Source organism: Takifugu flavidus, chromosome 18, assembly GCF_003711565.1.
Source record: "Takifugu flavidus isolate HTHZ2018 chromosome 18, ASM371156v2, whole genome shotgun sequence".
NCBI lineage: Eukaryota > Metazoa > Chordata > Actinopteri > Tetraodontiformes > Tetraodontidae > Takifugu > Takifugu flavidus.
Window position 1 is genome coordinate 11601434 of NC_079537.1, and position 27776 is coordinate 11629209.

A 27776-nucleotide genomic window follows, 5' to 3' on the forward strand; every position below is an offset into this window, starting at 1 on the left:
CATGTGGTTAGCATTACGAAACTACCAAAATCTTGGGAGGATTTGAGTGAAATGCCAAGATAATTTATTACGGAGCCATGGCAACAGTTTCATTTTATATACAGCTAAACATCATCGGGAAAGCCTAAGCGTATAAATACACTCTAAGCCTTGAGAGAATCTGAGTTAATCTGACATTCACACAAAGCATTTGGTTGCTACTACACACACTTGTGCAGCATCGAATGTCTTTTTGGAGTCATGCTAGTTAATTCCCGTCTTTTGAAGTGTTCTTCTGAGCCAGGCTGGCGATGGCCTGGGCCAGGTTGTTAATGGCCTCTATCTTCCTCTCCTCCAGGGCCTTCTGCTGGGCCCACATGTTCATCTTCCGCTCTTGCAGCTCCATGTAGAGCTGGAGGACGTCTTGCGGCGGCCGGTTGCCGCAGGGAGCAGCGGCTGCAGGAGGGGAAGGGAGGATTGGGGTGAACCTCTTATTGGCAATGGCCTTGCCCACGCTTGTCCCACTCAGCTTGGCTCTTCGTTGTGCTTCGATCTCCTCCCTGCTCCTCCCCAGGACCTCATGCATGGCCTTAAAGAACTCCCAGTGGACGCTTGATGCCCCCAGCCTTTTTGCCCTCTCGCTGTTCTTCCTGTATGTGGCAAGCATGTTCCTCCACTTGAGGTCACATTCGTAGGCCTTTACGGTGACGTCGGTGACCCCCGATTCTCTCAGTCTCGCGTTCACTTTCTCGGACACCATCTCCCAAAGTTTCTTTTTCTTGCATACCGGTTGTTCAAAAGCCTGATCCATTTCAAGGCGCGTGTTGACAAGGTGCCACGTGGCCTGTAGCGTCCAAATAAATTCTTGAGAGAAAAAGGGGGATTTTTATGTTATATATTTTATATTATCTTTCATTTTAAAGTCACAACCAAACACTTCTTAATAATTTGATGACATTGCATGCATAAACCACGCTGATCCTAACGCAATGGAGACATTTCACATTTATCTGAGATTAAATTATGTTTATCGCAACCTCTGCCAAAGTCAGGGACCGCGCATTCACCGGGCACTCCGCGCTTCTTGCGATGACTGGATGAAAGGGGAAACCTTCAGAGGATACTAACCTGCTTTGGACTTATCTGTGTCCACGGTGGACACGACCGTTTCCTTTCCCTCCACTTCCGCATTTTGTATCACAATTGTCTCAATTACTTCCATGTTGCTTTGAACATTAAGTTAAGTATTTTTCGTGGAATTTAACAACCTCTCAGGGGCACCGATAAATGTCCTCGCACCGAATAAAACGATGAGAATAACAACGTTGGGAAGCACCTTGGGAAGTGAAGTCCGTTTCGATCAAGACAAAACTGGTTTGATCGCACCAGCGTACCAAGAAAAAACTACAAAACCCGAAGGCTGTACAGCAACCGTTGAGATTTAAAATATGTTCTGATTTGGGAAATGTAGTTTTCTATTGCAGCAGATGTCGTTGATTTTGGTGAACGTAGAACTACAAGTCCCGGCACGGAAGAAACAGCTCCTCCTTTTTACTCCGGGCTCCTCCCTCTAACGCCCCCTTCTGTTGTTTGGCTAAAGATGGCGCTAGCGGCTAACACAGACGATTGCATTTTCTTTGATTAAAAATATCCGGCTCTTGGTAAAAAAAAATACATTGTTCAAATATAGATTTGACTCGCAAGTTAATGTAAAAAAAATAAATTACATTGAATATTTACAATATATTACGTAGAATAGCGCTCGCTCTGTCTTTACACAATGTAGGCCGAATGTAGGGAGTTGGCCGGAGCCGAGGGAACTCCATGTCCCATCAGGATGAGCGGCATCAGGTGGTACAGCTGTCCGATTTCATGGTATGTGTAGTTTTCTAGAGACGCGAGATTTCATTTCTGTTAAAAGTTAGAAAAAAATATGTGAGGGCTAACCCCGCTTTAATAAAAGCTTATAGTTAAAGAAAAGTTTTAGCGCGATTAGACATGCTTTATTTTTCTGCGTTCACTCGTGCGTTCCCGTGATCTTAAGAAGTTTGTATAACAGCGGTTAAAAGTGAGGGAAAAAACACAATTCTAGTTTAATCTGGAGCCTCACGGGCAGGAGAACAATGGCTGCATCACCTGTGCAAGGTGGAAGAGAAGGACACTCACCAGCTCCAGAGAATTCTTTGACTTGGTGTTTGGCTCACCTCTCCAAACCTAGACAAGTGGCTGAGAGTCATGGACAAGGCAAAGCTGAACAGGGTGGTGGCAGAGAAATGGACAAGAAGTCCAGAATCTCTCAGTGGAGAGCCCTGGTTGCAATTCGGACACATCACATCAAGGGTGATAAGGCTGGCATAGCTAGGTTCAGAACTCAAGGTGGTCTCCGGCCTCTGTTGGATCTGCTCAAACACCCAGATTGCTCAAGAAAAGTTTTAGACCTGGCACTAAGTATCCTGGGGAACTGCTGCACTGAGCTGGAAACGCGAACAGAGGTAGGATGGTGAAAGAACGTGGTAGATGGTCACTTTGAGAAGGAATTAAACTAATCCCATTTAAAATGGCCTCATTTTAGGTTCGCAGAATGGGTGGAATAACCATATTAGGTAAGTGGGTTCGTTTCGAAGCAGAAAATTCACACTTTTTAACGTAAAAAATTAACCCCAAGGAAATGTTGACTGTCACAGTGGAGATCCTGAAGAGAAACGTGGCGCTGGAGACGGTCCTGAACCGGACAGCCAGGGCTTTGGGGAACCTGGCCATGGATGCGGACGGCTCCGCGCTCATCCACTCTGCTGGTAACTCTGGAATTTCTCGCTACATCACTTTTAGTTTTGCAGATTTCAGAGCCTGAAACAAGAACCAAGTTCTTTGGAGAGATTTGCAGCAGTATTTCAAGCAATATTGGCAAAATAGGTCTGTCTGCATGTGTTTTGTTACACTGCGACACGATTCAAATTTGCTATCTCTTAAAAATATTATAGGAGGAATATTACATTTTCTTAATTACCCATCGCTGCCTCTTGTATTCATTACGATCTAAATGTGTTTGGATTTTTAGAAAAGCAGTGGTGACGTGATTTTCATTTATTTATTTCTTTCTTTTTAACAGGTGGCGTTTCCCTTCTACTCATTTGTCTTTCGCTCTCTTCCGGACCATCTTCTCCAACTGGTGCACCCAAAGACACCAGTTCCAAACTGGAATGTGCTCAATCAGCTGCACGCGCCCTCCTCTACCTGGCAGATACGCCCTCCAACAGACTTTCCTTGCTCACCCAGGGGACCTTATATGCTCTGGCCCCGCTCATCGCGCCAGAGTATCCCCAGCCCCTGAGGAAGGCGGCGCTCAGGACCCTGCACGAGCTGACGCGAGGCTGCACCGTAGAATGTGCCCGGGAGGTCTCTCGTTCCGGAGTCCTCAACCAGCTCGGTGTCATGGCGTCGGGGGAATCCGGAAGGCTGTTTGAGGAACTGGCCATGAAAACCTTGGCGAACATGTGCTTCCAAGGCAGCTTGCGCCCTCTTGTGGGGTCACTGGGGGTCATTCCGAAGTTTATGGAGGAGGTCAAAAGGGATCCTCTGAAGTCTGGGGTTTTTCTCAAGGCCCTGTGCCTCTGCTGCAAGGAGGCTGTCAACCGTGCCAAAGTCAAGGAGAGCGGCGGGTTGGAGGTGTTGATCGGCTTCCTGGCAGCGCATCAGAGCCACCCCTTCTCCCGCCTCGCCATTTTTGCCTGTGTGGACTTTGTCTTTGATGAAGCTGCTATGGAGCAGTTGCAGGAATTAGGGCTGGTCCCTCTGCTTGTTGCACGACTGGTTGAACTCACCAGAGGTGAGGAACAATCTCCCGAGAAGATGGACGTGCACACGTCCTCCTGCATGTCCCCGGTCGAGCTGCTGGCCTCGCCGTGCTATGAATCCTTTGATTTCCCTCCTCCTGAGGGCTGCAAGAAGGAAGAAGCTGGGAGGGAGCAAAGTCTGTGTTCCTCAAGCTTCCTGAGTCTTCGGTATGGAAAAGTTCAACATTTTTGTTGAAAATGTTGCTAATGAAATGAAAAATCAAACAATCCGTGTTAAAAATCACCCCTTTTAACTGTCAGGGTCTCACATCTTGGGTCTAGAAAAGGTTTCTGACCTTTTGAATGTTCATATTTATGTCTCTTCTCCTCAGGTCCTGGTTGTTGTCGGAGGGATTGATCTCCTCTGAGGGGGACCTGTTGGATTCCTCGGGGGTTGAAGGGGATTGGGGGAGTCTCCACATCCCCTCATCTTCATCTCCCCTTGCCTCCTCCCCACACCACGACTCTTCTTCCTGTTTTACTTCCTGTTCCCCAACCAATCCCAGTGCCTGTTCTTCCTCAAAAAAAGAGACCCAGCTTTCTCCTGCATCTGCAACCCAGCCACAGGCGCCGGTAAAAATGGCCGATAGGTCTCCGTGTAGCTCTCAGCCTCCCGGGGTTCTCACGCCACAGACCTGCCAAGTTCAAACAACCCGGACGCCAGTTTCGCCATCCAAGTTTTCATCTCCTCACAGAAGAAGGCAGCGCGGACATTCGGCTGCTTCCTTGACCAAAGTCACTCTGGACGCCCCTCCGTCTGTCCCACGTTCGACGGGTTACCATCACCCGTACCACCCAGAACCGTGGACGCCCGAGTCGCCGATCCTGCTGCTGCTATCTCGCTTCTCCCACGCCACTGACCCCAGCGCCGCTCTGGTCAGCGCGGGCATCACGGCAGGCCTGCTGTGCTACCTCACCCAGCACCGGGACCCCAGCAGCCGGTGCCTCCGCATGCTCTGCCGGCTCAGCTGCAACCCCAACTGTTTGGAAGCGCTGGTGCGAACGGGCTCGGTCGCCCTGATTCACCATCATCTCTGCCAGAGAGAGGGAGGACCTGATGTGGAGGAGAAGCAGACGGATCGCGTGAGGGCCAAGGTCAAACAACTCGGTAAGATGAGTGTCTTCTATCAGCAGGAGCTTTTTTTTTCTTCTCCTAAAGCTGAAGTAAAAAATAATCACTATTGATTTCAAACCGCAACATACAGGCGACAGTTTGGCCGTGCACGTCTAGAACTTCACGTTAAACCACTGGGTCTTTTTATCACCTTCGAGAGCTGCTGATCACAGTCTGTTCGCCGGTTGTCTCGGCAGGATTCTCCCTCCTCAGCAACCTGCGGGTCCAGTGTGAGTCTGGATATGGCTCCGGTGTCCTGGCTCACGTCATGCTGTCGGGCTCAAACTCAGACAAGATGAACTGCGCGCTGTCGCTGCCCTTCGTCAGCAGGTGAGGAGCATGTCGACCCCGGTGGGGGGGTTCTGTGGCGTGCAGATGTGGTTGCACCATCCAGGAACTTTCTCTGTCGCCCACAGCAACAAGTCGCTGCTGAAGAAGCTTCTCCTGGACAGCGGCGGCCTCCTGCTGGTGCTGCAGCCGCTGGGCTGCTGCAACGAGGGGGTGGATGGAGGAAAGGTGCTTTCTGACTGGTTCAATCTGCCCCTGACTGGCCAGATCTCTCAGCTGCACTCGCTGTACTTCTCGCTGCTGTTCGAGTGCTTGTCCACCCTGACGAGGGGCATCAAAACTGAGTTTGGTGCCAAAGATGCAGACGGAGCAATGACGCCACCCGTGGCTCAAGCTGACAGATTTTCCCCCCCTCCCTTTAAAAAGCCTCGTCTGGCTGACGAATGTCCCTATAGCGCGTCAGACTTTGACCTTCTGTTAAAACTGGACGACGGGACGCTGGTCCCAGCCAACAGGGAGGCTGTGGCCGGGGCGGAAGCATCAGAGCGGGCCGGCTCTGAATACTTCAGGGGTCTGCTGAGAGGTGGGTTTGGAGAAGCTCTGGCTAAAACTGAAGAAGCCATCCCCATTAAAGGCGTGAGCACAGGCATGTTGCTGCCTGTGCTGCATTATCTCCACGGCTGTGGCTTCACAAGGGGGCGCGGGGACGGAGAAAAGGGAGGACGCTGTCAGGTTTTGGGTGCTCTGCTCCTCAAAGGTCTGGGTCATCCTTCCACAGAAGCCCCTGTCTTCCAAACAACACCCTTAGGTGAGATGATGGTGGGGGCGTGCAGGTTTTTAGTGGCCGAGCTGCAGAGGGAGCTGGAGGACCTGTGCGTGTCTCTGCTGCTGTCCCGCTCCAACCAGGCTGCCAGGAAGGACAATGTGAAGAACCTTGTATGCAAACCTGCCAAAGAGAACCTGGAGTCCACTGAGGAGAACCTGGTCAGTCGAACATCAGAGTTAGAACTGACTGGTGACGAGACAGACGTACCAGGGAGGAGAAAGGGAGAGGACGGCCTCCAGCACCAGGGAGATGGAAATAAAGGCGGTCTTGATGGAAAGGTTGCACAGGCAAGCAGAGGAGATCCAAGTTCGGATCACAAGACAATCCAAAACATTCCAGCTTCTAAATCAGAAGATGCACCGGTGCTGAATGAGCCACCCGGTCCAGATAACGAGGAGCTGACGCTGAAGCCAAAGTTTCTGAAGTCGGCAGCTCGGGACGCCCTCTCCGAATCCACCCTCGCCGCTCTCCTCCCCCAGATTTACTGGTTTTCTCAGCTCTACAGCTACCCAGCGCTGGGCCGGGCCTGCCTGGCCCTGCTGCTGGGGTGTCAGGGCCACCCTCAGCTCTTCCCCTCCTCCTCGGTGGCTGGAGAGTGTCTTCGCACACTCGCCAGAGACGGCGGCTGCACGGAGACCCTGAAAAGGGACCTGCTGAGTCTGGCCACAGCCGCCCTGTCGGGCCCGGAGAAAAGGTCGTCCTAGCCGCAACGTTCCTCTCTGGATTCGCTCTACTTTGACATGAACTCCAACCCACAAGGGCGCACTTTGCTTTGCTTTTTATTTTGTACATGTTTTACTGTCATTTGAGTCGTTTTTGAGCTGACTTTTTTGTTTTGTTTTTTATTTGATGGGGAGAAAAAAAAGAAAAAAGGCCAGGAGGTCATTGGAAAACTGTTATGTTGCTGGAGGTGCTGGAACGACCGGGGCTGGACCAGGATTGTTTATTTTGTACAGAGATAATGTAGATACCCAGAGAAGAGATGAAATCTGTCCAAAATTAAGTTATGCCAATGAATACGTTTTTGGAACAGCACTTTGTTTTGTGTCTTTTTTGGAGGGTTCCGTTGATCCTTTTGTTCCTGGTCGCTCACATTTAAAATGAAAGTGATGTTTGTCGCCCGTGTTGCGTGGGAATTGCATCAGGTTATGAACCAAACGCAGGCCGCTCGGACACTCGACACGGTCCAAGATGTCTGAGAAATCTTTATTGCTAAGTAAAAGGAGCCGTGCTCTCCGTGAAGAGGTGCTCGGTACAGCGCAGCCATTTATACCCCTCCCACCGGCGCCGCTGGACACTGATGGATCCCCTCAGTGATGGGAGCTCTCGTAGCCCTCGGGAAGAGCGTTGGTGTGAGCGTTGTGGAACAGAGAGTGGTTTCCGTCGCCCCAGGGAAATTTCTGCAAGCAAAGAGAGCAGCTAACACCCAGGAAATGCTTCCGTCTTTTGCTCCGCGTGCCGCCAGACTGCGGCTCACCTTGGTGCGGATGCGCAGGTGGGAATACGCCACGAAGTCCGGCTGCTCGTGCGGGTGCTCCTGCCCCTTCACGTAGGCGTTGGCCATGCAGACGCTGACGCCGGGGAACGCCAAAACAATGGTCAGTATCTTCCAGGTCCTCGCTGTGGAAAAACAGGCAGCGACTGAAGCACCGGGAGCAGAGTTCATGGAGGAGCTGAGATCGTTCCTTCATGCAGTGACGGAAAGAGGCTGTGATTGTGCAGGCCGACCTCCAGCCCTGCGGTTAATGTTCAACAGGCCCTAGATGCACCTGCGTCACTTCAGTTTGTGTTGATCAGAACGCGTCTGTGTCTGCTCCGACCTGACAGCGAAGACACACTGACCTCCTCCTTCGTGGCCCGAGTGCGACGCGGCGGCGAAGGCTCGACGAGCGGCCAGGGCAGCTGTCGACAGACGCATCTGCAAGAGCGGAGACCAGCACCCCTACAGCACCGCGTAACAACCCGGGTTCTGTCGCGGCCCAGCGCGGGCGGGCAGCGTGGGAAGGAGCCCGGCGCCGCTCTGTGCCGAGATCACCGAGGAACAAACCAAATATTCAACACTTACTGTTCCAGAATAGCGGGTGAAGGTCGATCACTTAGTTTTTAGTCCTCTTCCTTCCTTGTTTGCCCTTCACTTTGTCCTGAACTAAACTCTGGCTTTCAGACTCCTCCCCCTTTGGATCTGTGTTTATGCCAAGAGAGCGAGGTTATATTTGGGCAGGACTGAAGGCGGATCGGACACACGCGGAAGAGTCACTCCGGGGCCTTCAGCCCGTATGGACTGAACTATTCCAACCATATCTTTAATAAACAGTGTTGCCCATAAGCACAAGTGTATGTTTTAGTGTATCTTCCACCCATCCCAGGGTCCCAGTGGGTTCTGGTTCTATCCCAACACTCCTCACACATGCAAACGCTCCAGGAGGACACAAACGCAGAAGCTTCTGGCTGTGCTTCCACCTGCCTGTGGATCACACATCAAAGGTGTGGCGGAGGGCTTTTATCCAGGAGCCTTTCTCACAGCTTTGATATTCTCCCCAGTAAATTCAGCTTCGCTCCAGCCGCGTCCTGATTTTCGCACCGCGCTCCTGTTTTTGGCGCCTCTGAGCAGCTTCAGTTTGTCGTGCAAACAGCCGCCGGCGGTGAGGTCAGCCCGTCTGTCGGCGGCCAGCCGGGACGTCTGGCTCCGCTGTTGTCGTGGGCAGCGGTTCAACGCCCTCTCAGGTGGGAGGAAGGTGGAGCACATTCATCTGTTCCGCAGGTGTGTCGCTGGCAGGAGCTGCCAACCAACAAAACTCTTCTCAGGGCTCTTTTTCCTCCTGCCTGTCATTGCAAAGTGCATAAATATAACTTTGTTTAGCTTCCTCACCAGCCCTGAGCAAATAAACACCTATTATTTTTAAAGATGTTGCGTAATAACAGCGGTAATAACAATAGTTCCTTCTCCTTATCTTGCTCATTAGAATGCTGAAGCAGTCGCAACTGTGTCCTGTGTCTCTCTGAGGACGTTTGTTGCCGGGTGATGGACAGACGGGGACTGAATGAGCCGATTCAGCGGCTTTTTTGTCCTGAGATATGATTTTTCTCACGGGTGACGTGGACGTTCAGCGCACGGCAGCTGGAGGAAACACTCCAGACTCAACACGGCGACGGGTGCCGAGCAGACAGACTGAGTGATGGGTGAAAACAGAAATCACAAGATGGATTTTAAGCAGCTTTACAAATAATGAGCCACAGAAAAGAACATTTGTGCAACGGAGTGTAAGGAAACTCAATTTGGAGACTAGAAATAAATACAGCGCAGAATAAAGTGAGGTGTCTCCACAGGCCTTAGCAACCACCGGCCTGTCTGTGCACACCGGGTGCCAGGAGACGACAGCTGATGACTGTGTGTGATGTTGGGCAGGAGTGTGAAGCGCCTGTACCCGGCCTTCACATTTATCTGACGGACTTCAAAGTCTTCCCAGCGAACTGAGGCCTCTTGTTCTGCTCCTACGCTGGATTCTTACAGGACATTTTGTGCCGTTTGATACCGCGAAAAAGGGGAATTTTCATTCCCTCTTTTGTCCCTTTTAGTCATTTTAGGAACGACTCTGTTGTTTTTTGCCCAGTGCTGAAAGACTGACAGGCAGAGAGTAACAGCGTCTCCGTAGGTCCAGGACGCTGAACGCTTCAGATGTACGTGAACCGCACGCGTGTGTGATCCAGATGTGCCTGGAGTCGACGCCGTCGGCCCACCTCTGCTGCCTCCTGACCTTCTCCCTATAATCCCTCCTGTCCTCATCTCATACATTCAGAGACATAAATGTTTGGAGGTCCGTTGGGCGACGGAACGGTGACTCAGATGTTGGGCCGCTGTTATTGTCTTGTGCTCGGAACCACCTGGGGAGAAGATGTGGCGGTCTGCACCTTTTCCACCAGGAGGTGAAGAGGCGGCTGTCTCGTTCTAAGCGTGACCCTCCTATGTGGTTTCCAGTCACTTGTTTGCATCGGGCGCCCACGCCCACCGAGGTTAAGACGTAAATTTAAACACCGCTTTAAGCAACGGCTGTAGGGCAACGGACCTCCCGCGTTATATAGAGGGTGTACATGTGGGCGAACAGTAAATGTGTCCAGTCTCAACAGTCTGTGGTGTTCTGAAGGGCAGGTTCTGGGTTTGATTCCCAGCAGGGATAACGGTTGTCTCTGGCACCAAAGACAGGATCGGTCCATCTGTTGTTGTTGACTGCCTTTGATTCCATCTCTGGAGAGGCAGCTGTGCACCCTGGACACTTCCTGGACACTTCCTGATACTTCCTGGACACGTCCTGATACTTCCTGGACACTTCCTGATACTTCCTGATACTTCCTTGATACTTCCTGTACACTTCCTGTACACTTCCTGATACTTCCTGGACACTTCCTGATACTTCCTTGATACTTCCTGTACACTTCCTGGACACTTCCTGGAGCATGAGCTAACATGGGTTAACTCTACATCCCCCCGTCCCCTGTCTTCACTCCACCGATCAAAATCTGCAGAGACAGGTTCCGCCAGGAACTAAAAGCTTGCTGGAGGGCATTGTTGCCACCTAAAGCCCTAAAGGTGGGACCGTGCACATGTGTGTCGGGGGTGTTTGGGCCTTTGGTGCACGTTTTACTGGCGCGTCAAGGTTGAATCCTGAATGGAACAACCGGAGCAACACTGCAGACAACAGCAGCGGTTGTGCTTTTAATGTGTTTAATCTCTCAGTTAATGGAGCAGAATGTGACTTTTGGCTCCGAGCACCTGGGGCCAGTGTTTGTGTGTTTGCAGAGGGCTGGACTTGACCTGGGGGGGGGGGGTGTATCGGAGGGAATATCATATATAAGCCATCGGACCCAGAACCTTCCATCTGCGCTGCTCTTCATTCCTCCTCCATCATGATGGTTCCGACTCTGCTCCAGACCTCGCTGCTCCTCTGGCTGGCTCAGGAAACCCTGCAAGGCGGTAAGGACGGCGCACGGGGTCCTAATGTGCTGATTATTCCCATTAATCACCTAAACTGTAGCTGAACCTGGAAGGGGGGGGGGGCCATTTTTCACCATAATGCTGAAAAGTCTCGTTGGTTCTCTCACTTCACATCCCGTCCCAGCCGAACCCCGAACGCTGCAGAGTTCTGTAAATACACACCTCAGAGCTGACGGCTCACGGGGGGGGGGGGTTTCTTTGAGCAGCGTCTCACCTCCCTGTCAGGTCTCAGGCTGGTGAGGACGAGGGACGAGGACGTGAGCTCGCCAGCTCCGTGGTTGATAGTATTCAGTGATCAGAAGGCTGCAGCATTTGCTGCAACCTCAGAGTTTCACTTCTTTGTTGCGCGATAACAAGACATTTTCTCACAAGTGTTAATTCTATTTTTACAGGGGTCAAACCACAAAGTGTGTCCTGGGGGAGAGTGCTGCCCGCCAGAGGTGACTTCGAAAGCGCATTTTAAATAGCACAGAACTGTTTTTTAGTTTGTAAAATGATAACCATTTTTAAAATGTTCTGCATCAGTTTTGTTGATTAACTGAGACAAATGTTGGTTTTTTCTAGGTGTTGGTGTCGGGGTAAAGCCCGGAGGTCAGTTTCATGTTGAACAATTTCACAGGATCAAACTTTTCCTGATTTTTTAGTTGTGAATAAGCTCGTCTGCTTTTGCTAATTTCCCAGTGGCAGGGGCACTGGGAGCACTGGGGAGCCGATATGGCAACAAAGGGATGAAGACTGGACGTACGTCTTACTGCACATTTCATAGTTTCTCTGTTTCCATAAACCCAAACCAGTAATTTAATTTTAACCTTTTCAGTTGGACGTTATGGAGCCCAGCTTGGTAATGGTGGGTTTCAAATTTTACATGATGTCGTTTTTGAATTGTTGATGAAATTCAATGAAACTGTGTTTATTTATATCTTCAAATCTTCCCAGGAGGTTACAGAGCTCTCGGACTGGGAGGTAGAACAGGGGGATACGGGACCCCGGGAGGCTACGGTACCTCCTTAAAGTCACTCTTTACATGAACTCCTCACCTTCTGCCGTCTTTAAACACCTTCTGCATCTGCTGCTCTGCAGGCGGCGGCATGGGTGCAGGACTGGGCGCCGGGGGCGGCCTCCCCAACGGACTGACCCTCGGGTTGGGTCAGGGGGGAAAACGCGGTGAGACACACGACAAGCGTAACAGCTCTGGAAGTCAGGCTTTAAAATGAATCGCACAACGATGGAGCTTTATTAAACTGGAGTTGATGCAGATAGAAGCAAACAAATAAACCTGTTGAGAAGGGAAGATCTGTTGAGATCATTTCTGCATAAAAATGAGTTTAAATCCCTTTTTTCCTCTGTGTCACCTTCAGGTTATGGTGCTGGTAACCTGCCAGGTTAGTCTTGATGTGACTGGTTACCTCATGTTTGGTTAAAATAAGATCAGCTGTGAAGACGCTGCCCGGATCAGTAGATTCTGGTCCTGATCCTGGTCTGTGCTGATGTTTCTTCCAGGTTATGGAACCACAGCTGGTTTTGCTCATCCAGTGCCTCGACACGGTGAGTGACCAACCAGGACGGATCTTCCTTCTGGTGTCTCATTAGTGTTGCTACAGACAAACAAAGCCAGGAATCACGTGTAAAATACCCGAGACAACCAGACAGGATCACTATCTTAATGTGGTAACGAGTCCAAATCTCATTTTGATGAAATACTACAAAACAAGCAAGAGTGCTCGAGCTTCCCCATTTAGCTGTGGCAGAGATGATCGTTCCTCATCGCAGCCGCTTGTTTGTTGATCTCACGCAGGTTAAACACATTTAACGAACATTTAATGTCCTTCCTGGTCACCCGCTGGTTCAGAGTAAACCAGCAGAGACAGAACGGTGATCTCCAGACCAGAACCGGTGGACTGGGTACCACCGCTGCCCAACTGCAGGGAGAAAGAGGCTGCAGACCAGCTGTTCAGCCACCTGGAAGAGAAGTGAAAAGCCTTGATCCTGTAATTAAAGCACGCAGGTTTGGAGCAATGACACCCCTTAATGAACAGAATAAACATCTGGCTGGTCCACATGGAGGAGAACATTCCAAGCCTGTGATGTCAGGGAGATGGGCAGTAACTAATCAGTGTAGAACCTGGGCCTCGCCTCGCTGTGAAGATGAACTGGGAGGTGCTGCATCACCTCCGGTGCAGACGGCAGGAGGCTTGCGTCCATCCACACAGGGAAATAAACTGGCCAATAACTGCAGCTTCACTTGTGGTTGGTCAGACCTGTTGGAAATCAGCCGTAAGCTCCTGGATTGAGGAACGGGGAGCTCAGAGGCTCATCCTCATGGTGGCAAAGGCAGACAACATCTGGGACGTGTGCTGCTGCCTCCCTCAAGGCGTCAGAGGGAGGAAGCAGCCAGTGTTCAGCTCCTCGTCAGACAGTAAAGGACACTGCACTAATGAAGCTGAACAAAACCCCAGACTGAGTCTTTTAAATGTAATCCAGCAGGATTCAGAGGCCATTTTTCCCAGGAGAAAGTTTAGGCCTTACTGGAGACCTGACAGGACAACATGAACCTCGTGTTCCGTCATGTAATACTGACTCAGCTGGAGTGGGAATGTGTGGGAATTTTTGACTGATCTTCTGTTCTTCCACAGGTTTCGCAGGCGGAGCCGGAAACTATCTGGGAACCAGCCTGGGCCCTGGTGGCTACGGAGCAGGTACGGAAGATAAGCTCTTCCTCACAGATGCAGAGTCAGGCCTGCTGCTTTTAAACATGTGCTCGTGCAGGTTTGGGACAGGGAGCGTATCCTGGTGGAGCCGTCGGCAAACTCGGCGCTGCCCTCGGACAGAGCGCTTACCCCCAGGGCGGGTATCCCCAGGGCAATTACCCCCAAGGTGGGTACCCACAGGGTGGTAATCCCCAGGGCAATTACCCCCAAGGTGGGTACCCACAGGGTGGTAATCCCCAGGGTGCTGCAGGGATGACAAACGGTGGGTCTATGGATTCAGTCATTTTGGCTCATGTCTGAGGTCTTCAGTGATCCCTGCGTAGTCCTGCTGATGATCTATTAGCTGGCTTGATGTCACAGGATTTGGAGAAGGGGCAACCGGATACCTGGGGGCCATGGGAGGTTATGGCTTTGGTACGTGCACTGCCTCCACATCAATACACCACCGATGTCAACCACAATTCTTTACCGGTGATATTCAAACACCTGACCTCATCTTTCCACAGGCTACGGGAACGGCCACGGCGACGGCAACGGAGCTGGTGGGTGTCGTTTAAAGTAGAGAAAGAAGAGAAAAGGGACCAATCTCAATAAGCCTCCCACGCCTAAGTGTAATGCTAATGATTAGACCTATGTTTCAGGGCTCATTTACCCTGCAGAATTAGCTGATGGTGCTGAGAACAAAGCAGCAAAGCGTAAAGGTAACAGTTCCGGGGCATTTTAACAGGCACTAACCTGTAGATGCTGTAAAAGCTTATTAAAAAACAGACACAGGTCCCCAGCAGTGGGAGCTTTTATCCACTGGGCGGCGCTATTTCTGCTTATTTCAGCTGGACTCTTTGATCAGGGGCTCGATGCTTTTGATCAAAAGGATTTAAATGTGCATTAGTTTCAGGATAGTAACATCAAAGCTAACCTATACTTCGCCCCCAGCTCTCAGTGCTGGAGCCTATCCTGGGCAGGTCCAGGGCCCGTATGGTGAGACACGTCCTCAATATTGTGTTAAACTTATCATTTCAGTTAGAAACACTGACACTAGTTTTTACCTCCTTTATTTCAGGGGGTCTTGGAGGAGGGATGGAAACACTTGGTGGTAAATATGGTGAGTGGTGACATGTTCTCACCTCCCCACACACACAGCTAGTCACAATTCTGCTGCTGCTGAGGCTGTTTGTGTTGGAGAAGAGATGAGCAAGGTCACTTTTTGATTTTTGTTTCCCTTCTGACAGGAACCCCCCAGATTTCCAGTAATCCGGCGATCCCTTCAGCACTGGAAGGTCAGGATGAAGCACGGCTGACAAAGCTGAAACACATTTGAACCGTCCTGCGGCGTCCGGCCGTATGCATTGTCACAGCATCGCAGCTTTCAACACCATTCAATGTGTCACCTTCCTCAGGTGATGGCGGTTACCCCTTTGCAGCGCAGCAGCTCGGCCTCGGAGGCGAGGGAACAAAAACCGCCAGCAAATACGGTGAGAAATCCGTTAGGCGTTAGCAGCTGTCAGTGATGGAAGGAGCCTGTTTCACAGACACCTCCGATGATCAAAACAAGCAAAAATGAATAAAAAGTTGTGAAATGTTGAAAATAAGACAGGATCACGTGTGTTGTTCCAGGGGCTGCCGCGGGGTTCGGGCCACAGCAAACAGGTGAAGTCCCACTTATATGCTAATTAACTGATTCATCTGTAAAAGATGAGGAGCTGGCTGAGATTGGAGTTTTTAAATATGCCCTCTAAAGTCACTCTTTTTTTGATTGACCCCCCTCCCAAATAAAGGTTTGCTGGGAGCAACTCAGGATGCATCTTTGGGTGAGCAGGACGTGGCGCTCTGACACAGGAGCCGCGTCTTCTTCTGTGCTGTCTTACATCAGTTAAACAGGCCCACGAGGGCACAATTATCATTGAGTTAAACTCTTCTGAGAAGGCTTCTAACACGTGAATGGGTCGTTCTGTTCGCAGGTGAGCCAGCTGGCAAATATACTGGTGTCAACGACGCCCTTGGAAACGGATACAAAGGTAAGACGGGGGTTTGTCAGACTGTTTCACCTGCCTGTTTTAATATGGATTCACACCAAAGGGACACATGACTTTTTTATCTTTGTCTCCCTCAGGCTAGTTCAGATGACCCAGATTTCTTCAAGCCGATCGCTTCCACAGTGTCTTCACTGAAGTCCCTTTTTGGCTGATTTTCCCTCATTGGTCCTATTATAACGTTTGCTAATCTTTAGCCCGTCTTTTGTTCTTTTCCCCTGTTTGTTGGTAAACAAACCATTAAAAAAAGACACCTGATTTGTTCTCACACTGAAAAAAGTGGTGGCGACCGGTGAAAATGGTGTCAAGAGTAACAAAAGCTGTCCAAGTGAACAATAAACATGATTTCACTGTTTATGGGCTGTCTATGATCAATTCTGAGTGGGGGGGCAAAAAAACTGCCTCCTAATATTTACCTGCACACATTGTTCTTGAGCAACGTCAGTACGCGAACACAGGAAGTTTAACCACTTCCTGTCTCCAGCAGCAGTTACAACAGTCAAATCAAAACCTCGCAAGATAAAACGTCCAATGGTGCCGCGCCGCATTATTATACTATCATTTCGAATCGCACTGAATCAGTGATGCGTGTCTATAAGGTTGCCCACAAACACTTGGCGCATTAGTGATTGTGAAATATTCCTGTTTTTTTATTTCTTTGTCAACACTAACTCATAGTTGCAGCTTCCTGCTAATAAAATCACCAGTTTACTGGTGTCTGGCTTCCTTCACGAACACGCAGATCTCTGATAAAACGGCCTTTAATCAACACGACAGAATCATCACAACGACACCAAATTGACTGATATAATGTATTTAATAAAGACGGGGTTCGGTTTTCCCGGCAGACATTGAGACAGAAGAAGAAGCGGTGGCGTACGCTGGTTTTCGCTTGAAAACTGAAAACCGCCCTTAACTCAATAGAAGCCGAACGGCTGCGGCGCCGCACTTTGACTCTGGTTTCCTGTTGACCCGGCTTGGGTCACAAACACGCCCATCTCTGACAACAGGGCCTTAGGGATCGGGTGTGCGTGGCGGGACACGTAGAGACTCCTCAGACTCTGCGGCATCGGAGAGGGTTTGTAGGTGGTGCACGACACTCCGCTCAGACTCGGCGCACATTCCACCTTCCACTTGAAGAACATTCGGCCGTGGTGCAGGGCGCAGACATCCTGCTTGTCTCCCACCGACAGAACCCGGTCGCATTCTCCCAACAGGTCGTCGTCCCAGTTGTTGTCCTGATCCCACACTTCAAACCGGACCCTCTGGCCCGCGGACAGGTCCTGGGTGCCCAGGTCAACCACGCTACCCCAGTGCGGGTTGTTGTTGTTGTAGATGACGCGCGTGCGGTGAAACAGCACGTTGTTGAAAAACACCTTCACGTAACCGTCGGTTGCTGTGATGTAGTCCCCCCACAGGCCGCTGCCCCGTTCCACGGTGATGATGACCCGTGCCATGCCTTTCCGGTGGGGCAGCACTCTTGGTTTACCGCCGGGTCGTTGTGGCACTGGCACACGCAGGGATCCCTGGAGTCGCTCTTGACACCGGCCCGGCAGGGCTCGCTGCAGTTCCTCCACAGGCCTCTCTCCAGGATGTAATGGCTGATGGCCGAGCGTAGGTTTTTCTGGGCGGGGTGGTCCACCTGCAGCAGCTCGTGGAGAGAGTTCAGAGAGTACGAGACTATATCTGGGTTCAGCGGCAGAGTGTTCAGCCACTCTTTGTAGGCCGCCGGATTCTTGTCAGCGGAGAAGAGAAGGTCTGGTTCTGTGGTTTGCCCCCCTTTTATTTCTGTGAACCTACAAAGCAGTTTCAGTTAAACAGTGTGGCCATTGTGGGTGAACACGAGCCCCGCCCCCATCTGATCTGCACCTGTCGTTGAAGAGGCCAGAGAAGGACGTCTTGAATTCCATCTTCTCCGTGTCCTTCTTGCAGTGCTTCATTACGGATTTTATGGTGGCCTTGACGGTGGCGGACGCCTCCGCCTCCAGGCACATCTGCACCTCTTCGGTGCTGAGGCCCTGCAGGCTGGCCTGGCACTGCCTGATGCTGGTCACGGAGTGGGCGCTTCCCCCCAGCCTCACCTGGAAACACAGATCTTAAACCGTGTGGCAGCAGGAAAGAGCGGACTGTAATGACGCAGCCTCTTTGAGAGCTTTGCTTCACCTTGGTGATGTAGTGGGTGCCAAAGTTGTCGATCAGTTTGTAAAATCTCGCCTTGTACTCGGGGCTGTAGGTTTTTGGAAGCCCTCTCACCGCTCGGCGAAACTCGTTGCTCAGCTTGGGAAAGTCGGACACTCGGAGGCTTCGGCACCAAAACAAGGACAGAGGTGAAGACCGGTAAAATATGTAACATTTGCGGCCAGAGGTAAGGAGGCTCTTGTCACCTGTAGAAGGTACAGGACGTGCCCTGGCTGGTGAAACTGAACTTGTCGTTCTTAGTTTTCTCCATGGAATACTCCGCCAGCTTGGAGTGGGTGCCGGCCAGCATCATCGAGGCCGCTTTGTTGCCCTTTTGGATGTCTAAATTCACCTGCCAGTTGTTATTGACAGAAGAGCTACTGGACGTGACCAGAGACTCGCTGGACCGGTGGAGTTTGCTGGTTATCTGCATGGTGCAGGAGGCCTTTGACCTCCAGTCCACCACAGACACGGGCAGCTTCTGCTTCTTGTTCTCCAGATAAGGGTTGCTGCACAGCGTGCACGTCTTGTCCTTGTGTTTCCACTGATTCATGTCGATCACGAAGGCCCCTTTACGTTCCAGCTTTGTGATATCGAAGCCTTCGCCAGCCAAGTTGGAACCTGGGGCAAATTCTGCATCCAGGCATTCTTTGGGTGTGCCCTGTGTGCACGACTGACGCGTGCACGGAGGGAGCGACACCATGACGCCGATCCAGGCGTAGATCTTCAACGGGAGCATTTTGCTGGCTGATGGAACCAAACTGACAGTTTATCCTGAAAGTAAAAGGTGGGTTTAAAGGTTAAAAGGTGGGTTTTGCATGAGTAACGCAAAACACACCGATTTCCTCATTACTTTGGATTAATGATAGTTTGTTAAAGTCAACATAAATTAATTTATACGGTTGAAACGATATTTGTATTTGGAGAAATAAAAAATGCTGCTTGTTGATTTTTGTGCCCTTTGTGGGAGCTCACGCAGTCCGGTAAAGGGTTTAGCTAAAACAATGCAGCACTTTCGGTTTTACGGTATCGACAAGCTACTCTTTTTCTTGTGGTGTACCCCAAGGCCCTATTTTAAGATCCCTGTGTTTGCTGTAAAACCTTTTGATGATTATAGAGGGCAGAACAAAACCCTGCTTTATTATTTCCTTTGGTTTCTAAAAAAAAATGTTCCTTGACATACAAAATATATCTGTATATTCCAGTCTGCTCATTCTTGCCTGTCTGTCTATCGCATTTGTCCTCAGTTGTACTGCAAACAAATTCTAAAATATCAATGAAAATGTTATTCTCCGTTAAACGTCTGCTGAAATAACCACTACCAGTGCAGTGAACAAGTTTAAAACACCCCAGATAATCAAGCCTGATGCTGAATAACTTGCCCCTCTAAAATCAAGCGCACAGGAGTACTCACCTCTGTCCTGCCTGGTCTTGCCTGACACATTTCAAACTACAAGTTCTTCGTATTTAAAGTTTTTTTTTTTTTAAAAAAGAAGGTGTTGGTGGGTAGGGTGGTCTAATGAAATGGAACAGCTTCAGCGATGCTGATCATTACAGGGGAGGAGTTGTCGCTCAGCATCGACAGAGGCGGATGTGACAATATGATATGAAATAAACTGGCCAATAACTGCAGCTTCACTTGTGGTTGGTCAGACCTGTTGGAATCAGCCGTAAACTCCTGGATTGAGGAACGGGGGAGCTCAGAGGCTCATCCTCATGGTGGCAAAGGCAGACAACATCTGGGACGTGTGCTGCTGCCTCCCTCAAGGCGTCAGAGGGAGGAAGCAGCCAGTGTTTAGCTCCTCGTCAGACAGTAAAGGACACTGCACTAATGAAGCTGAACAAAACCCCAGACCGAGTCTTTTAAATGTAATCCAGCAGGATCTAGAGGCCATTTTTCCCAGGAGAAAGTTTAGGCCTTACTGGAGACCTGACAGGACAACATGAACCTCGTGTTCTGTCATGTAATACTGACTCAGCTGGAGTGGGAATGTGTGGGAATTTTTGACTGAGCTTCTGTTCTTCCACAGGTTTCGCAGGCGGAGCCGGAAACTATCTGGGAACCAGCCTGGGCCCTGGTGGCTACGGAGCAGGTACGGAAGATAAGCTCTTCCTCACAGATGCAGAGTCAGGCCTGCTGCTTTTAAACATGTGCTCGTGCAGGTTTGGGACAGGGAGCGTATCCTGGTGGAGCCGTCGGCAAACTCGGCGCTGCCCTCGGACAGAGCGCTTACCCCCAGGGCGGGTATCCCCAGGGCAATTACCCCCAAGGTGGGTACCCACAGGGTGGTAATCCCCAGGGTGCTGCAGGGATGACAAACGGTGGGTCTATGGATTCAGTCATTTTTGCTCATGTCTGAGGTCTTCAGTGATCCCTGCGTAGTCCTGCTGATGATCTATTAGCTGGCTTGATGTCACAGGGTTTGGAGAAGGGGCAACCGGATACCTGGGGGCCATGGGAGGTTATGGCTTTGGTACGTGCACTGCCTCCACATCAATACACCACCGATGTCAACCACAATTCTTTACCGGTGATATTCAAACACCTGACCTCATCTTTCCACAGGCTACGGGAACGGCCACGGCGACGGCAACGGCAACGGAGCTGGTGGGTGTCGTTTAAAGTAGAGAAAGAAGAGAAAAGGGAGCAATCTCAATAAGCCTCCCACGCCTAAGTGTAATGCTAATGATTAGACCTATGTTTCAGGGCTCATTTACCCTGCAGAATTAGCTGATGGTGCTGAGAACAAAGCAGCAAAGCGTAAAGGTAACAGTTCCGGGGCATTTTAACAGGCACTAACCCAGGCATGGGCAAACTAAGGCCCGGGGGCCACACGCGGCCCGTTAAACGTTTTAATCCGGCCCGCCAAACTTGAAAAATTAAATGAATAAACCTTGTTAATGTTATATTTTCACTGCAATTCTGGTGTTTTCCCACTAGAAAAAAGACAGTCAGGAGGAGAGTGATGGTGATATCCTGAAGGATAACAGAACTTTCAGTACTTTAAAATAGAAATGGTTATTAATTTTTTTTAAAAAGGCACATTTTATTCATTTGATTTTAAGTGTTTTAAGACTCATTCCAAAGTCAGATATTTTGTTGTAATGCTTCTCTTCATTTTCATTTGAAATTAAAGCACATGTTTTCTCCATATCCCAAGATGTGTATTTTTTCTCCAATGAGGTGAGGTTACCAAAGCACTCCATCCATCCATCTGCTCCTGGTCCGGCCCCTTTGTCAAATGTTAGAACCCATTGTGGCCCACGAATCAAAATGTTTGCCCACCCCTGCACTAACCTGTAGATGCTGTAAAAGCTTATTAAAAAACAGACACAGGTCCTCAGCAGTGGGAGCTTTTATCCACTGGGCGGCGCTATTTCTGCTTATTTCAGCTGGACTCTTTGATCAGGGGCTCGATGCTTTTGATCAAAAGGATTTAAATGTGCATTAGTTTCAGGATAGTAACATCAAAGCTAACCTATACTTCGCCCCCAGCTCTCAGTGCTGGAGCCTATCCTGGGCAGGTCCAGGGCCCGTATGGTGAGACACATCCTCAATATTGTGTTAAACTTATCATTTCATGATAAAGCGCGCTTCTGACACTAGTTTTTACCTCCTTTATTTCAGGGGGTCTTGGAGGAGGGATGGAAACACTTGGTGGTAAATATGGTGAGTGGTGACATGTTCTCACCTCCCCACACACACAGCTAGTCACAATTCTGCTGCTGCTGAGGCTGTTTGTGTTGGAGAAGAGATGAGTAAGGTCACCTTTTGATTTTTGTTTCCCTTCTGACAGGAACCCCCCAGATTTCCAGTAATCCGGCGATCCCTTCAGCACTGGAAGGTCAGGATGAAGCACGGCTGACAAAGCTGAAACACATTTGAACCGTCCTGCGGCGTCCGGCCGTATGCATTGTCACAGCATCGCAGCTTTCAACACCATTCAATGTGTCACCTTCCTCAGGTGATGGCGGTTACCCCTTCGCAGCGCAGCAGCTCGGCCTCGGAGGCGAGGGAACAAAAACCGCCAGCAAATACGGTGAGAAGTCTGTTAGGCGTTAGCAGCTGTCAGTGATGGAAGGAGCCTGTTGTGACTCCTACTCTGGCCCCACCTCCTCCTGAGCAATCAGCTCAACCACCACCACCCGTGCCCTCTCCTCCAGCTGCACCCAATCCGCCCAAACGACTCTGCATCCATAAAAGGCCCCTCTGCACTCAGGCCAGTGCTTGATCTAACGGATGTTTTGGCAACACGTTCCGTCGACCCAGCATCTCTCCAGGCTCCCCAGCGATCCCCGGCGCCCTCTCTGTGTCTCCCTGCGTCTTCCTGCGACTCCCAGCATTCTCCAGCGTCTCCCCCTGCTCCTCTGCAACCTTCCTAGCCCCTCTTCCTCTGACCTCTTCCCCTTCCTCGGACGGATTTCCCCTGGCCTCTGGACACTTGGACTCCCCCATGGGCTCTCGCCCCCGGATCTCGGACTTGGTTCGTCTGCCGCATCCAAGACATTCCCCCACGCCCCCTATAGTTTGTCTCGGCCTCCCTCCTCATTTAGTTTCTTCCCTCCTGTCCTGTTTTGGTTCATTAAAGTCGTCTGAGTTACTTTTAATTCCCGTGTCTGTCAGCCTTCTTTGGGGTTCCGCCACACTTGACCGCCAGTCCTCCCGAGCTTAACAGATAGATCAAGCCAAAATGAGTCAAGGTGGAACCCCAGGGCAGATGGGCGGCCCTAGAGCCCCCACATTACCCTCCTGGAGGGCCACGCTGCCCAGCTCTCCTCCCTTCAGTCTGAGCTAACCAAGGCCTTCCCCACAATCCAAGGGCAGATTTCCGAGCTCCAGAGCTCCTCCCAGACCACCTCCAGTACCCTGTCCGCCCTCTTCAACCAGATGACCGCCATGGCAACCGTTTTGGCTTCCATTCAGCAGAAGCTAGGCAGCGACCCCGGCGGGGCTGCGGCACCAGCCCAACCCGAAGCACCGCCCCCTAATCCACCAGACCCATCTCTCTCGCCTCCTCCCCGAGCCGAGCCCAACCTTGCCAGCCCCCGTGTTTTCGGCGGGGATTTCGACCAGGGCAAGGGGTTCCTCCACCAATGTGAGCTGCTCTTCCGCCATCAGCCCTCCAGATTTGTTTCCGACGAGGCCAAGGTTGGATTTTTAACCTCCCTCCTGGCCGACAAGGCACTGAGCTGGGCCATAGCTGCCGTCGACCTGGACCCCCGCCTCTCCTCAGACTACAGCGCCTTTCGACGGGAGTTCAAGGCAGTGTTCGAGCACCCCACCTACGGTGAAGACGCCGCGAGTCGTCTGCTCGCCCTCCAGCAGGGGTCACGGTCAGTTGCGGAGTACACCCTTGAGTTCCGCATCCTGGCTGCAGAGAGCCGCTGGGGCGAGACCGCGCTCCGTAGCGCCTATCGACGGGGCCTGAGTGAGGCAATCAAGGACCTGATTGTGAGGGACCGTCCCTCGTCACTCAACGAGCTGATCACCCTCTCGCTCCAGATGGATGAACGACTACAGGAGCGCCGCCAGGAGCGCGCCCAACGTGCTGGCGGTTCTGACCGCCAACTCTCCCACCGCACTCCCTCTGCCCCTGACTTCTCCCCTACCGGCACTGCTGCCCCGCCTCCTCACATCCCCTTGCTACCCCCAGCTCACTCCTCCCCCAGAGCTGGAGAGGAACCCATGCAGATCGGCCGGTCCCGTCTCTCACGGCAGGAGCGGGAGCAAAGACTCCGAGACCAGCTGTGCCTGTACTGCGGAAACAATGGCCACTTCATCAAAGCCTGCCCCGTCCGACCAAAAGGGTCCTGCTCACCAGTAGGAGTACTGGTGAGCCGAGCTGTGATTCCCCAACCCACCGAGCAACACAACCGCCTCTTCCCCGCAACACTCTCCTGGGATAAGGAGTCTATTCCGGTGAGTGTTCTCATTGACTCTGGGGCTGATGAGTCCCTGATGGACTTTTCTCTCGCGCGTCAGGCTGGCGTTCCCCTGGTTCCTCTCGATCGCTCCCTGTCCCCCCAGGCGATCGATGGCCGCTCTCTGGGTAACATCACTCATCGCACCATCCCACTCACCCTAACACTCTCGGGTAATCACATAGAGAGTACACGTTTCCTGGTTTTGCACGCCCCCACCGCTCCACTCGTGTTAGGAAGACCATGGTTGGAAAGGCACGACCCCCACATCTCATGGGCTTCTGGTCGGATCCTGGGTTGGAGCGTGGCCTGTCACGCCAACTGCCTTCGCTCCGCCCCCTCTCCATCCAGTAATCCCAGGTCCGCGCTCACTCCCCCGGCCCGGGTCATAGGGGTCATCTCCTGGCCGATCGAGACGGCCGTCGAGCAAGCCCAGAGAGACGAGCCCGATCCTGGGAACGGGCCTCGGGACCGGATGTTCGTGCCCTCCTCCGTCCGGCCGCAGGTGCTAGAGTGGGGCCATTCCAGTTGTTTCGCCTGCCATCCTGGCGTGCGTCGGACGGCGGAGTTCGTGCAGCGGTGCTTCTGGTGGCCCAACCTCCAAGAGGATGTTCGGAAGTTTGTGGGCGCCTGCACGGTCTGTGCCCGCAGCAAGGCCTCCCATCGCTCGCCAGCAGGCCTTCTGCACCCCCTTCCCGTCCCCAGTCGACCCTGGTCTCACATAGCCCTGGATTTTGTGACGGGCCTCCCCGTCTCGCAGGGGAACGACACCATCCTGACCATTGTGGACCGCTTCTCCAAGGGGGTCCACTTTGTCGCTCTCCCCAAACTTCCTTCTGCTGCAGAAACTGCCGAACTCCTAGTCTCCCACGTCGTACGTCTCCACGGGATCCCCCTTGACGTGGTCTCCGACCATGGCCCCCAATTCACTTCTAGGGTGTGGCAGGCCTTCTGCAAGGGGATAGGGGCGACGGTCAGCCTGACCTCTGGTACCACCCCCAGTCCAACGGACAAGCCGAACGGGCCAACCGGGCTTTGGAGGCGGCCCTGCGCTGCGTGACCACCAGCAATCCTGCCTCCTGGTCCAAGTTCCTGCCGTGGGTGGAATACTCCCTCAACGCCATGGAGAGCTCTGCTACGGGTATGTCCCCCTTTCAATGTTTCCTGGGCTACCAACCCCCTCTGCTCCCCCAGCAGGAGATGGAGATCGCAGTGCCGTCTACCAGGGCCCATCTCCGCCGGTGTCGGCGCATCTGGAAGGCTGCCTGCAAAGCCATCTTGCGGGCCACAGAGCAGTCCCGGCGTTCGGCCAACCGGCGAAGGAGGCCGGCCCCTGCTTACCGGCCTGGCCAGAAGGTCTGGCTGTTGGCTCGGGACCTGCCCCTCCAGACCTCGCAGACTTCCTCCAGAAAGCTGAACCCCCGCTACATCGGTCCCTACACCATCTGCAGCATCATCAACCCCTCTGCAGTCCGTTTGGATCTCCCCGCCGCCCTCAAGGTACACCCGGTCTTCCACATCTCGCTCATCAAACCCTTCTCCACCAGCCCCCTGTCCCCTCCTGCTCCTGCTCCAACTCCACCTCCCCCACAGGTCCTGTCGGACGGAGAGCCGGTGTGGAGAGTTAACAAGCTGCTGGCGGTCCGCCGACGGGGAAGGGGCTTTCAGTACCTGGTGGATTGGGTGGGTTACGGCCCCGAAGACCGGAGCTGGGTGCCCCCATCCTATCTCGCTGACCCCTCCCTCCTCGAAGACTTCTACCGAGACCACCCGGATGCTCCTGGGCGGTCATCGTCCGGCCTCCCGTAGGGGGGGGTACTGTTGTGACTCCTACTCTGGCCCCACCTCCTCCTGAGCAATCAGCTCAACCACCACCACCCGTGCCCTCTCCTCCAGCTGCACCCAATCCGCCCAAACGACTCTGCATCCATAAAAGGCCCCTCTGCACTCAGGCCAGTGCTTGATCTAACTGATGTTTTGGCAACACGTTCCGTCGACCCAGCATCTCTCCAGGCTCCCCAGCGACTCCCCAGCGATCCCTGGCGACCCCCAGCGCCTTTGTGTCTCCCTGCGACCCCCAGCGCCTCTCTGTCTCCCTGCGTCTTCCAGCGACTCCCAGCATTCTCCAGCGTCTCCCCCTGCTCCTCTGCAACCTTCCTAGCCCCTCTTCCTCTGACCTCTTCCTCTTCCCCTTCCTCGGACGGATTTCCCCTGGCCTCTGGACACTTGGACTCCCCCACGGACTCTCGCCCCCGGATCTCGGACTTGGTTCGTCTGCCGCATCCAAGACATTCCCCCACGCCCCCTATAGTTTGTCTCGGCCTCCCTCATTTAGTTTCTTCCCTCCTGTCCTTTTTTGGTTCATTAAAGTCGTCTGAGTTACTTTTAATTCCCGTGTCTGTCAGCCTTCTTTGGGGTTCCGCCACACTTGACCGCCAGTCCTCCCGAGCTTAACAGAGCCTGTTTCACAGACACCTCCGATGATCAAAACAAGCAAAAATGAATAAAAAGTTGTGAAATGTTGAAAATAAGACAGGATCACGTGTGTTGTTCCAGGGGCTGCCGCGGGGTTCGGGCCACAGCAAACAGGTGAAGTCCCACTTGGCGAAATATGCTAATTAACTGATTCATCGGAAAAAGATGAGGACCTGGCTGAGTTTTTAAATATGCCCTCTAAAGTCACTCTTTTTTGGATTGACCCCCCCCTCCCAAATAAAGGTTTGCTGGGAGCAACTCAGGATGCATCTTTGGGTGAGCAGGACGTGGCGCTCTGACACAGGAGCCGCGTCTTCTTCTGTGCTGTCTTACATCAGTTAAACAGGCCCACGAGGGAACAATTATCATTGAGTTAAACTCTTCTGAGAAGGCTTCTAACACGTGAATGGGTCGTTTTGTTCGCAGGTGAGCCAGCTGGCAAATATACTGGTGTCAACGACGCCCTTGGAAACGGATACAAAGGTAAGACGGAGGTTTGTCAGACTGTTTCACCTGCCTGTTTTAATATGGATTCACACCAAAGGGACACATGACTTCACCTTTTGGTCTGGGCATTCCAACCTATTGTCACATCCTGAAGAGCCCATCACCAAAAGGGTCACGAGGGCAGACAGAGAATAAAACCCTGGTGTCGAACAAATGAAGCAGCTAAGACAGAGGAAGCGAACAGCAGTGATGCAGTGAGCAGTGTTGCTGCTCCGAATCGCAGGCTGAAGGATGGTTTTGGCTTTAGTGAAATCTGAACATTTGTCTTCAACCTAACGGATCCTTGCGTCACCTTTGCTCCTGTCCCGACTGTGAGCTGCCGTCTGTTAAGGCCTGTTTATTAAATGTAGCGTTAATTGCGGTTAATTCCTGCCCTTTTTTATCTTTGTCTCCCTCAGGCTAGTTCAGATGACCCAGATTCTTCAAGCCGATCGCTTCCACAGTGTCTTCACTGGAGTCCCTTTTTGGCTGATTTTCCCTCATTGGTCCTATTATAACGTTTGCTAATCTTTAGCCCGTCTTTTGTTCTTTTCCCCTGTTTGTTGGTAAACAAACCATTAAAAAAAGACTCCTGATTTGTTCTCACACTGAAAAAAGTGGTGGCGACCGGTGAAAATGGTGTCAAGAGTAACAAAAGCTGTCCAAGTGAACAATAAACATGATTTCACTGTTTATGGGCTGTCTATGATCAATTCTGACTGGGGGGGCAAAAAAACTGCCTCCTAATATTTACCTGCACACATTGTTCTTGAGCAACGTCAGTACGCGAACACAGGAAGTTTAACCACTTCCTGTCTCCAGCAGCAGTTACAACAGTCAAATCAAAACCTCGCAAGATAAAACGTCCAATGGTGCCGCGCCGCATTATTATACTATCGTTTCGAATCGCACTGAATCAGTGATGCGTGTCTATAAGGTCGCCCACA

At 51.8% G+C, this 27776-nt stretch overlaps 6 protein-coding genes across 9 annotated transcripts; 3 read left to right on the forward strand and 3 right to left on the reverse strand.

Annotated features, from left to right (window-relative positions):
- Positions 1-41: 41 nt before the first annotated feature.
- On the reverse strand, positions 42-2285 carry si:dkey-66i24.7 (uncharacterized). Of its 2 annotated transcripts, none has more exons than XM_057015476.1 (2): positions 2146-2285; positions 42-843 (listed from the first exon to the last, which is right to left on the reverse strand). In XM_057015476.1, exon 2 carries the CDS (start codon positions 788-790, stop codon positions 248-250), a length of 543 nt encoding a protein of 180 aa, XP_056871456.1. In that variant the 5' UTR covers positions 791-843; positions 2146-2285; the 3' UTR covers positions 42-247. The 2 variants fall into 2 exon arrangements, with proteins under 2 accessions (XP_056871456.1, XP_056871455.1); XM_057015475.1 differs by lacking the exon at positions 2146-2285 and adding an exon at positions 1108-1574.
- armc5 (armadillo repeat containing 5) lies at positions 1582-7075 on the forward strand. The gene is made up of 7 exons (XM_057015445.1): positions 1582-2471; positions 2552-2582; positions 2664-2774; positions 3089-3980; positions 4145-4920; positions 5124-5256; positions 5343-7075. Exons 1-7 carry the CDS (start codon positions 2103-2105, stop codon positions 6742-6744), a joined length of 3714 nt encoding a protein of 1237 aa, XP_056871425.1. The 5' UTR covers positions 1582-2102; the 3' UTR covers positions 6745-7075.
- A 155-nt stretch (positions 7076-7230) lies between these two features.
- LOC130515310 (cytochrome c oxidase subunit 6A, mitochondrial) lies at positions 7231-8257 on the reverse strand. The gene is made up of 4 exons (XM_057015491.1): positions 8106-8257; positions 7883-7958; positions 7518-7660; positions 7231-7440 (listed from the first exon to the last, which is right to left on the reverse strand). The coding sequence occupies exons 2-4, from the start codon at positions 7956-7958 to the stop codon at positions 7351-7353; spliced, it is 309 nt and encodes a 102-aa protein (XP_056871471.1). The 5' UTR covers positions 8106-8257; the 3' UTR covers positions 7231-7350.
- Positions 8258-10851: 2594 nt separating this feature from the next.
- LOC130515294 (uncharacterized) lies at positions 10852-16123 on the forward strand. 3 transcript variants are annotated; one of them, XM_057015462.1, is made up of 22 exons: positions 10852-11009; positions 11423-11470; positions 11595-11621; positions 11712-11771; positions 11848-11877; positions 11967-12029; positions 12111-12194; positions 12389-12412; positions 12531-12575; positions 13664-13726; positions 13797-14000; positions 14099-14152; positions 14245-14286; positions 14380-14439; positions 14672-14716; positions 14799-14840; positions 14968-15015; positions 15136-15210; positions 15353-15385; positions 15514-15546; positions 15697-15753; positions 15849-16123. In XM_057015462.1, exons 1-22 carry the CDS (start codon positions 10943-10945, stop codon positions 15851-15853), a joined length of 1209 nt encoding a protein of 402 aa, XP_056871442.1. In that variant the 5' UTR covers positions 10852-10942; the 3' UTR covers positions 15854-16123. The 3 variants fall into 3 exon arrangements, with proteins under 3 accessions (XP_056871442.1, XP_056871444.1, XP_056871443.1); XM_057015464.1 differs by having other exon boundaries at positions 14245-14280; XM_057015463.1 differs by having other exon boundaries at positions 12111-12191.
- A 443-nt stretch (positions 16124-16566) lies between these two features.
- LOC130515287 (perforin-1-like) lies at positions 16567-19513 on the reverse strand. Its single transcript, XM_057015450.1, is given in 6 exon segments — positions 16567-17236; positions 17239-17564; positions 17638-17849; positions 17932-18070; positions 18153-18720; positions 19361-19513. Coding segments are annotated over 5 exon segments (1761 nt in total). The 5' UTR covers positions 18686-18720; positions 19361-19513; the 3' UTR covers positions 16567-16685.
- Positions 19514-19656: 143 nt separating this feature from the next.
- Positions 19657-27522, forward strand: LOC130515307 (shematrin-like protein 2). Its single transcript, XM_057015480.1, has 13 exons — positions 19657-20039; positions 20110-20268; positions 20367-20420; positions 20513-20554; positions 20654-20713; positions 21443-21487; positions 21575-21616; positions 21744-21791; positions 21912-21986; positions 26425-26457; positions 26587-26619; positions 26770-26826; positions 27249-27522. Exons 2-13 carry the CDS (start codon positions 20259-20261, stop codon positions 27251-27253), a joined length of 504 nt encoding a protein of 167 aa, XP_056871460.1. The 5' UTR covers positions 19657-20039; positions 20110-20258; the 3' UTR covers positions 27254-27522.
- Positions 27523-27776: the final 254 nt, after the last annotated feature.